This window comes from Eublepharis macularius, chromosome 3 (assembly GCF_028583425.1).
Source record: "Eublepharis macularius isolate TG4126 chromosome 3, MPM_Emac_v1.0, whole genome shotgun sequence".
Lineage (NCBI taxonomy): Eukaryota > Metazoa > Chordata > Lepidosauria > Squamata > Eublepharidae > Eublepharis > Eublepharis macularius.
The window spans coordinates 149,724,058-149,734,672 of NC_072792.1; the positions used below are offsets into that span (position 1 = coordinate 149,724,058).

Sequence of the window (10,615 nt, forward strand, 5' to 3'; positions counted from 1 at the left end):
TAAAAATTAGGCAGATTCTCTTCACCACAAGACATTGGTATCAAGGCATGTCCTTTGTTGTGACAGATCACTGGTGAGTTAGTACAACATAGTTGATCAAGTTGCTGTCTGTCTTTACTAACAATTGCATACAGACATGCACAAAGATGTGTTTGATTTGATTGTTGGTTTTATGTCTTTTTTGTGAGTTTTTAGCTTTGATTTAACTAATGAAGTGTTGTTGTTGTTGGTGGTGGTGGTTTTAATCATTTTAAAACGTGGCTTTATTATTTATTTTAATTTGTTAGCTGCGTTGGGGGAATATAAACTTTGTTAAAGGGAGAGGAAGGCTCAGCAGAATTGCCACCAGGGTTTGGAAGGAGGGAGACAGATCTCCTGTATATGTTCACATTTGCAGAATGGGCAGAAACATAAAGTAGGTGAGCTTTTTTTTAGACTGGAGGTTCAGTAAAAACTACACCAGATGAATTTTTGTTATCTTGTGCGCATGTTAAAGAACACTGTAAGCTTTCAGATGAAAAGAAAAATCCAGAGTAGTACAACTGCTAAAAAAATAATTAATACTGGCTGTGCCACAGGCTCTGCTCTCCTGGTGGAGTAAAATGTTGGCTTGATTTAAATATTGGAAATAAACTGGAATTGTGGCCATTGAGAGAAAGCAGCCAGGGGCACAAAATTCTGGAATTCCAGAACAAATAGGCCCCAAGTACCTCTCAGGCACAGTAGTAATACTCTTGCTAAAATCAAGTATCTTGATATGTTCTTTTGAAGGTGAAGGGGAGAACCTTTGTCTCAAGGCCTGCCGCAGCTCATGGCAGCTTGGGATTAGTTTGTTCATGACAGACATGAGCTGGTTATTTATCAGCTACAATTGCTCCCTCCTTCCCCTCACACATAGTGCTAAAACTGAAGGTATCACTCTTAAACTAACCTGTTAGTCATGATTTTCAAATGCAGGCATCTGTAATTCCAGTAACTAGGATGATTAATCACAGTTTAAACTCCAATAACCACATGAGGGCTAATTCACACGTTACACAGGTGTGATTCAGATTGGCATGCATGAAGTCTTCTCAGCTGTGTTTTCCTGACCTAAACCTACTGTACAGAGGGGCTACACATGTTTCCTCAACAGGACAAATAGTCTTGGGGTGCTATTTCAGTTCAGAAAAAAAGGCACAGGGAAGCCTTAAGCTCTCTTTACCTGTGTGCCACAGTTCCGGTCCAAGCTGGGGGCCCCCCATACAAGAGAATAAACTTCTAGACATGGGACTCCCAGAGGATGTCTTGTTGACACGACACATGGAAGACTTGAGGACTTTGTAATGTGTGAATGAATAAGTTCATTAAAGCACCTCCATTGGGACATTCACAACTAATGACTTCAGCCTGAATGTGCTGTGTGGAGCAGGAAGGAAGAAAGGCTCAGCTTTGAACCAGGTGAACACAAATAAATAAATAAATCATGAATACACTCTGATTTGTTTGTGCCTCATTGTCATGGCAGAACATTTTCAGCAGACCCAAAGACAAAGACTCAGTTCTTTGAGGCTGCTTTGCTGAAAATAGTCTCTGTATAACACTGAGTAACTCATTCAATTCGGATTTTTCAATTATGCCATTACTTCATGGCATTTGTTGTTTGGGTAGGGGGAATAAACCAGCACCCTGAAATCCCAAATGTTCATATTTTTATGGTCTGGCTGGATTTTAATAGCATGATAATGCTTTTTATACTGTTTGACGATTTTATCGTGTTTTATTTTGTCAGCCGATTCAAAAAACTAAAATGCCATGTCCATGTAGCGTTTTATTGAGTCTACAGTCTTTATGCCTAACTAAAGCAACCACGGTCAATGAGAATCCACAAGGAATTGGTTTCAGGCTTTTTACCTTTGAGCGAATGAAATATATTAAGAGCTTGTTACTTCACAGAAAACGAAGGGCTGTCAAATGCCAGTGACCAAATGCTCTGAAACTGTATGATTCCCCCTTGTTGTTTGTTTGGCCTGTGTCACGTGTATAAACCATTTCCTGCTTTGTTCCGGAAGGTAGGGAAATGCCCGGCCACTGGAAGTTCTCTGCAGCATGCTGAGGAGACGTAACCTGCTCACCACACTCCTGATTGTTTTGCCATGGGGCCTTCTCCTCACTTTGTGGCATCAATACCCAACTACCCGCTACCTCAGCCTTCTGAGAAGTAAGTGCAGAAAGCAGGCCTTGCGAAAAGCATCCACAGTCTCTTTCCAAGAGTGTTGTTGTTGGGAAGACGAAGTACAATAATACAAGATGAACGATGGCAATGATTGTGGTGGAATAATTACTGACTTCATTCTTATCCTAGTCTTTTCCAAGTTGCTCAGGATGACATATTATGGTCCTATTTTCTCTTTACAGCAACCTTGTGAGTTAGGTGAGGTTGAAAGAATAATTTGCTTAAGGACAATATATAAATGGAATAGATAGGTAAGGAATAGAATAAGATAAGGGTTGGAAAGCTGTTGGAAGTCTGAAAAAAGGGGGGAGGGAAAGGGGGGGAAATTGATATTTAGGTGCTTAACAAAAATGTTATTTGTAATATGTACTCACCTAATAAAAAACTTTTTTTAAAAAAAAGAATAATTTGCTTAAGGTAACTCAGGCAGGAATCCTAAAAACAGTTCCCAGGGACTTAGCCTATTGGGGCTTATTTCTGAGAATATTTCTTATTGTTATTCTGTGCTGTTACTCCACTGTTGCTCTAGCAGTGCAGTCCTATGCAGAATTACTCTGGTCTCAGACTGGAATACCTGTACATTGGACTGCACTATGAAAAACATAGAGGTCTGCCAGATTGCAACCAGAGTAACACTTTTTAGTTTTATCGTTTTCTCAGCATGGGGAGACATAACTGTCACCACAACCCTGTTTCTTGCAAGATCCCCTCCACTTCCCATACTCGGCACACACTGTTTAAAGCCTGTTGAGCTTTATGAAGAAAATAGGCAAGGAATGCTGAAGCAGTAATGTCTCTCCTGCTGTAGCAGGACAATTAAAAGTAACAAAAAACATTTTGTGAGGTTGCAACCTGACACCTGAAGTTCCAAAAACCATCAGTGATGCCTTTGCTTGGAATGCAAGCATTGTCTGCTCATAATGGCTCCCTCCAATCCAAAACAAGCATTACAACCCAACAGTTTTTCTCTGCCTCAGATTTTAATCTCAGGCAGAGAATGGCTCCTGCCTTCACCTCTAATTCCTCCCCTCTCTGACCTACTTGCCTGGTAGCTGCTGCTACCATCTGTGGGCCACTGTAGTAGTAGGTAGGTGAGTGGGGTCTTCCTGCCCTCCCCCGAGTCCTTTGCATCTCAGGAACCAGGAAGCCTGGGATGTGTAGCTCCGGAGGCATGAGACTTCAGAGCCCTGGAAGCCATGTTTTCCAGACATCCTGTCAGCTACAGTGCTAACAAAGCAGGGTGGCAGGAAAGGGGAGGCAAGGGGAGGGAGGCATAGAGTAATCTCCTCCCTGTCTCTGTACAGCAGCCAAAGCCCGGTGAGTGTGTTTGGTGATGGATGGGGATGCTGGAGACTTAGAGAGGAATGGGATAGTGAATCGGAAGCCCTGCAGGTTCTAGTTTGATTATATAATTCCATCTGCAATTACACTCCCAGTTTTAGCTCCCAGAATACCTACTGGGTGTCCAAAGTTCAGGATCAGGCTTTTAAAAAGAAAACGGTTTTCTGATTGTTCAGCCCAGTTGTTCAGTTTACTGGGCACAATTCTGAATTGGGCCCAGTGGAGTTTGCCTGTCACTTAAATAATTCCTTCCACAAACCCAGGCATATGGCTTTCTCTCCTTGACTTTGAAGAGAACACTCGGAACGCCCTCAACAAGGGAAATTGACATATCAAATACATTCATCCAAAGCTCTCTCATGAAGTTTGCATCTCAAATACATTCATCCAAAGCTCTCTCATGAAGTTTGCATCTCTTCTTAACAACAATATTCCTTGAGAAAGGATTATTGCAAGCATCTCTTCCATCAACCTTGGAATTCCCACAGTCTTAATTAACTCAGTCTTTCTCTGAGGCTTATTTAAAGCTGATCAAACTTTAAACAGCCATAGGGGGAGAGAATTAGATCACAAAGAGGAATGGGACGAAGTCTGGATGTAAACCGACAGGGTGATGGGTATCAAATTGTCTCATGGTGTAATGCTTTATTCTCTAATAGCTTTCTTCCTTTTGCCATAGAGGAAACAGATGAAAATGTGACTGCCAAATCACTCTTCAATAGTACATCCCTTGTGAGAGAAGAAGGGTCATCATGTGTTCGACAGCCAGCCATGGGGACAGTTGCCAAAATAATCCGGAGCTATGTGTACTCCAGGCCTCCCCCCTGGTCAGACACATTGCCTGCCATCTTTGTGATCACGCCCACCTACACCCGACCAGTGCAGAAGGCAGAGCTTACCCGGCTGGCCAACACTTTCCTCCATGTGCAGAACCTGCATTGGGTAGTGGTGGAGGACTCACCTCGAAGGACCAACCTAGTATCCAATCTGCTGGAGAAGGCGGCCATCAATTTTACTCATCTGAACGTTGAGACTCCAAAGAGTCTAAAAGTAGGCCTGTCCTGGATCCCGTCTCACACTCCAAGGGGCACATTGCAAAGGAATCTTGGACTGCATTGGCTGAGGGAAAACTTCCGCAACACACCACCACCAGAAGGTGTTGTATACTTTGCTGATGATGATAACACCTATAGCCTAGAGCTCTTTGAGGAGGTAAGAGAGACCTGGGCTCACAGTTGTTGCATCTTGTTGGTCTGTGATGTAGGAAAATTGGTGGATGCTTTAAAGGAGAGTCCGATCAGTTTATGGAGATTAGGTCCATCAGTGGCTGTTCATTATGAGGATGGATCCTCATGTTCAGAGGTAGTCGAATATCAGTTCCTGAGGGTGCACTAAAGGGCAGGATCCTTGGGCCTCTGTGCCTCTGATTTTGGTCCTTCCAGGCCATCTGGCTGGCTCTGGTTGGAAATAGGATGCTGGACTAGGGGACCTTTGTTTGATCCAACAGGGGTCTTCTTAAGGTCTTTGGTACACAGCTCATTATTGGAGTAGGCAAATAAAGATACCAATCATCTATATGACAAAGGAGATTTTAAATGAACATTTTATAATAAGATTCGAATCAAGTAGTAACCAACAAGATTTTCAGAATATAAGCTTTTGAGAGTCAAAGGACACGCTTCTCAAAAGCGTATACTCTGGAAATCTTGTTGATTTTTAAGATGCTACAGGACTCAAATCTTGCTGTTCTATTGTAGGCCAATGTGGTGACCCACCTGAAACTATTTTATAATAAAGAGAGAATTGATAATATTTAAAAGATAGCCGATTTTTAAAGTTTGAGAGTGATGATTGTAGTTAGATTAATGGTTCTTAAGCAGTGAGATGAACCTTCTAAGAGAAGCATGTGGGAATTTTGGATTGTCTCCCAGACCCCTGCCAATGAGGGCTTTTATTAGACCAGGGAAACAATACTACAGTTCAATAGATAGTGACAGGGAAAAGACAAGATCCTAAAAATAGTCTATATAGAAGAACAGCAGAAGGATTTGAAAATTTAGGAGAAAGTAGGAGAAGATCAGTCCATGCGATGGCCATTCTGGAGAATGCTAAAAACCAGGCTTGGGAAACTGATACCAAGGGGGCAGGTGGAGGAAGCTGAAGGGAGGCTTAGAGTGCACAGCCAAGGGACTAGAGATGCTTTATTTTCTTTCTAACAATTAGATGCGCTACACAAAGAAGGTCTCTGTATGGCCAGTTGCCTTTGTTGGTGGCCTCAGGTTTGAGTCCCCAAAAGTGAGCCCAGCAGGAAAAGTGGTCGGCTGGAAAACTGTCTTTGATCCTAACCGGCCTTTTGCCATTGACATGGCCGGTTTTGCCATCAGTATCAAATTAATCTTGGAGAAACCTCACGCCAGTTTCAAGCTGGATGGAGTGAAAGGAGGCTACCAAGAAACCAGTTTATTGAAGGATCTGGTGACCATGGATGGATTGGAGCCCAAAGCTGCCAACTGCACAAAGGTATTAGTAAAACCATATATTCTACTTCTAGCTACTCCTCTGCATTACCTATCTTGTGTGTTTTATATAGACAAATGCAAGGATATGATCGTCTGTCTCTGGAATCTTTGCATCCAAAATTGCATCTCATCTTGATACTTCAGCCCAGAGCAGTAGTTGATCGGCTGCTGACTGCAGTGGAATGTGCTAGTAAAAAGCCCTGAAATCATCTTTAAAGAAAGGGTACCAATAGACTTTCTCCCCTTATCTTCATTTTTGCGAATCTGACTTTTGGATTATGACAGCTGACAGAGACCCAAAAGTTCATCCATTGCAGCCCACAGGTTAAAAGCAGGACCAACTTTGTAACATTTTAGCAGCCTCTATAATCCAGACCAAAGTGTGAATCAAGTAGAGAATAGGCACTCTGGAAAAAAAATAGCTGCAGTGCAGATTGCTCTAAATGGCTCGAGCAAGCGAGCCAAGACACGTGCAACAGGGAAAAGAGAACCAAAAAAGGAGAGCAAGTAACCAAGGGGTTCAGCGAAGGGTACAACTTAATTTGATCTGTGTGGAAACTCATGGCCCCATTGATGGAACAAAATGAAACAGAAGTTAAAGACTAACACAACATTTGTTTTAGCATGAGATTTCATGAGTCAAAACTTACTATCTCATATGAAATTTATAAGGAAAATCACAGGAGGGGGAAGGAAAAGGAAGAGTTAGAGCAGAGAAACCTGTCATAAATCTTTCAGGCGTGATTCCTTCTGTAAGGTATTGGAACTGATTCGTTTGTGAGGTATACGTTGGTGTAGATAGTCTGGTAAGTAGATCTACGTCTATGGGGATCAGACAGGTGCTAAGTGTGAACAAAAGACGTCCACTGAGTCTTCTAAATTAAATTTAGAGATGGAAGGAAAAGAATCAGTAATCTTCTACTCAGCCAGTTATCTGTTCCTATGGCAGCCCCTGAGGGGCATTTCACTTTATTCAGAGGTGAACCAGTGTTTGCCTCTGGATGTGCAGTCAGTGGGGTGGTGCAGCCAATTACAGCTCTCTGTTGACTGTTCTTGTGTGATGCACACGTTTCAAACAACTATTTGTCATGGATGTTTTAAAACATTTGTCATATCTACACTTTGTATTTTTGGATACATGCTTTTTTTTTTTTTTTTAAAAGCATAAACCAAAACAATTCAGTGCCTGAAATGTCTTGGGGAATCAGAAAATGGGGGCGGGGAGGAAATCAAGTTCATATCAAGTATATCATAAGAATATGGTGGAAAACTGTGTATTATTAAGTGTTTACAGGCTGGAGGCCTGTGAAAGTCACAGAAAGGAGAGAGGAACAGTTTGGAAATCCTACCCTGCCTCCCAAAATATTCTCCTTGAGGATTCTGTACCCTCTTTGAAGCTTATCAGATTAATTTCTCCTCTCTCCTTTATCCTTTAACATTCCATGCCTCGTGGAGCATAGCTAGTTCTTTTTGGGTCTTTTTCTTTTGTTTTCAAAAGACTTATTTGTTTTTTTTAAACATGTACTTATTTTAAATATTAAATATATAAATACATATTTATATATTGCTTCTTTAATGTTTGCTTTAAAGTAAATAAATATTTTTCTTCATGCCCACCTCCATATCTGTGGAAATCTTCAGTTTGTCTTTTTATGTGTGGTCCAGTTTTGATGCTTTTATTATCATAGTGGGGGTCCAACCATTCTATTTCCAGAAAGAGTGATAAGGTTGTGGGGCCTGTGAGGAATTTTGGCAAGGGGGACCTGGAAATCTCCACCCCCAAAATCACCCCCTCCAGAATTCTCCATAAGTTACCAGAAGCTGGAGCAGCAAAAGTTCTCCTCCCTTCCCCCTTTTTCCCTTTCGTGCTCAGGTACACTCAATGTACCATCCTTTCTGGAGTATATGTCCTCAGGACATTTTAAAGTTTTTTCTCCTCCCTTTAGTTTAATTTTCAAAATCATACTTGCTTCTATACCTGGGAAGTCCATAAATATGTAGATCCTCCTGCTTTGTCTGTGAGTGGCCTGGTTTTTGCTACTTTCATTACCTGCACAGGGGCCAGCCACGCTACTATTCATGCAGAGATGATTGTTTAATGTTTTTCACAATGTTTTGTCGCATTTATGAAGTCATTTAAAAAGTAGAATCAAAAGGTGTATGGTTGTATAAACATGCCCTTCTGCTAAGGAGTCTCACGTTGCCATTGATCTGTGCGTATTTCAAAGGTCCTTTCACTCAGGCCCGTAATACATTTCACAGTCTCTACAGATTGCTGTCACGTACGTTTGCCGGTGCCTTCAGGCTCCACTATGTGATTCTAATACGGTACGGATTTCTTTTTGGTAGGTCTTGGTCTGGCATACAAGGACTGAAAGGCCAACCCTGGTTAATGAAGGCAAACGTGGATTCACAGACCCAAGAGTAGAAGTGTAGAGAATTCATCCTATGCTGTGAGTATATGTTTTGCTGATCTCTCTCGTACTCTTGTAAATAGCTGTAAAGGTAAAGGTAGTCCCCTGTGCAAGCACCGAGTCATTACTGACCCATGGGGGGATGTTGCATCACGACATTTTCTTGGCAGACTTTTTACAGGGTGGTTTGCCATTGCCTTCCCGAGTCATCTGCACTTTACCCCCAGGAAACTGGGTACTCATTTTACCTACTACACATTTCTTAAATTTGGGATGCAAACATTGAACCTTGGGGCAAGCTTTATTAAATGAATATAAACACATAAGTAGGGCATTGCAAGGTCAGCCCAAAGGCCAGTCTAATCCAATAGCATCCTGCTTCCACAGTGGACAGGTAGATGCTTCCAGGCAACCCAAATACAGAGCATGCAAGTGAAACAGCTCTCCTGTTTGTCCCCTAGCAACTAGTATTCAAAGACACACTGCCTCTGTCCATGGAAGATGCATTTAGCTGTCACTGTTAATTGCTGTTGGTAGACTTTCCAGTACTTTGTCTCTTCCTTTTTTTATAGCCATCTAAATGAGTGGTCACCTCTGTATCTTACAGCCATGAAATCTGTTAGTTAATTGTATATTGTATGAAGATTTTTCCCCTCTTTCCTGTGTCCTGAATTGATTCTCCATCAATTTCAAGGGCAACCCCGAGTTCTAATATTATGAGAGAGGAGAAAATTTCTATCCATTTTCTCACCAGGCGTAATTTTATAATCCAATTTTTATTTCTGTCATCAGTCATCTTTTTTCTAAACTAAAAGGCCTGAAACACTTTAGCTTTTACTCACAGAGTTTTGTTTTTTTAAAAAACCAGTTCATTATCTTTTTGGCCTGCTTGACTCATACATTTTGAACCTCTGAGCCTTGTTAGATTAAGCACTCTGTCTTGTCTCTCTGGTTCATTTGGATGCATTAACTCAGGCCAGGCCACATACAGTTTTCCTGTCCCTGGCCCAAGGATGTACATCAGCGCTGGTGCTGTCCTAAACAGAATTACACAGTTCTAAGTCTATTGAAATTAATGTACTGTAAGGCTGCAGCCCTAAGGACACTTTCCTGGGAGTAAGCCCCATTAAATAACACGGGACTTACTTCTGCACAGACCTGTTTAAGGACTGCTCCCTGATTGGCTTAATGGGTAATCCTGCACCAAGAATCTGCCTGTAATACTATATGAGTGACACCAACATGGCTTCTTGAATCTTATCTTCAGTAATGATAGGAGTGGTTCAGCTTAACCAACACTAGTGAATGAAGCACAGCAATAGCCCATGTACCAGTTTGCAGTTCCCATCTAAATGCTTCCAGTTGTATTGTGTTGTGTGTACAGAAACAGGCTAACAGAGAAACAGAGCTGCTGCAGCATAGTGGTTAAGTGGTTGGGTTACGAATCAGCACGGTGGTGGTCTTAATCCCTCTACTGGCATGACCTCAGTAGGTGGCCTTGGGTCAGCCATTCCTCTTACTCACAGCTCCTCGCCTGAATTGTGAGGACAATAACAACATTGAGTTTGTTCTCCGCTCTGAGCAAGGCGCCCATCTATCTATAAGAACAGTATACAAGCACAGTTGTTGTTGTTACTATCATTAACTGCCCCCTTTATTTGCATGAAAGAATGAAAATAGACTGGTACATTATTGAAAGTGAGGGTCAGATTAGACATGGTAAACACAAGGCTCCTGCTGAAAATGACAGCCACGTGTTTAGAGTCATTCCTTCTACAACATAAAGACCATCTGAAACCAAGGCATTCATTGTTTCCTGTGCCCACATTCCATTAGCTGCTGCTGATAGGGGAGTGGGGCAAAAACACACAACTCTATGAGATTAGGACATAACTAAATTCTGCTAGATGTTTTGGAGAGAGAAGATAAACTAAGTACATTATTTCCTATTTTTGGTAGCAGCTGCATGGTAAGATGTAGCATCTTGTTGGTTCCCAACTGAACTCAATTTCTTCACTTCATATGGTATGACACCCATTATATTAGCTACCCAATGTACCTGTATCAAGGGACAGTGGTGGGCTAGATGGCCATCGCTAGAATTCTACACATTTTCTTCTTTAGCC

General features: G+C 41.8%; 1 protein-coding gene across 1 annotated transcript; it reads left to right on the plus strand.

The window, feature by feature from the left end:
- Window positions 1-2,088: 2,088 nt before the first annotated feature.
- On the plus strand, window positions 2,089-8,511 carry LOC129326092 (galactosylgalactosylxylosylprotein 3-beta-glucuronosyltransferase 1-like). Its single transcript, XM_054974214.1, has 4 exons — window positions 2,089-2,200; window positions 4,236-4,768; window positions 5,780-6,076; window positions 8,425-8,511. The coding sequence occupies exons 1-4, from the start codon at window positions 2,089-2,091 to the stop codon at window positions 8,509-8,511; spliced, it is 1,029 nt and encodes a 342-aa protein (XP_054830189.1).
- The last annotated feature ends 2,104 nt before the right edge of the window (window positions 8,512-10,615 follow it).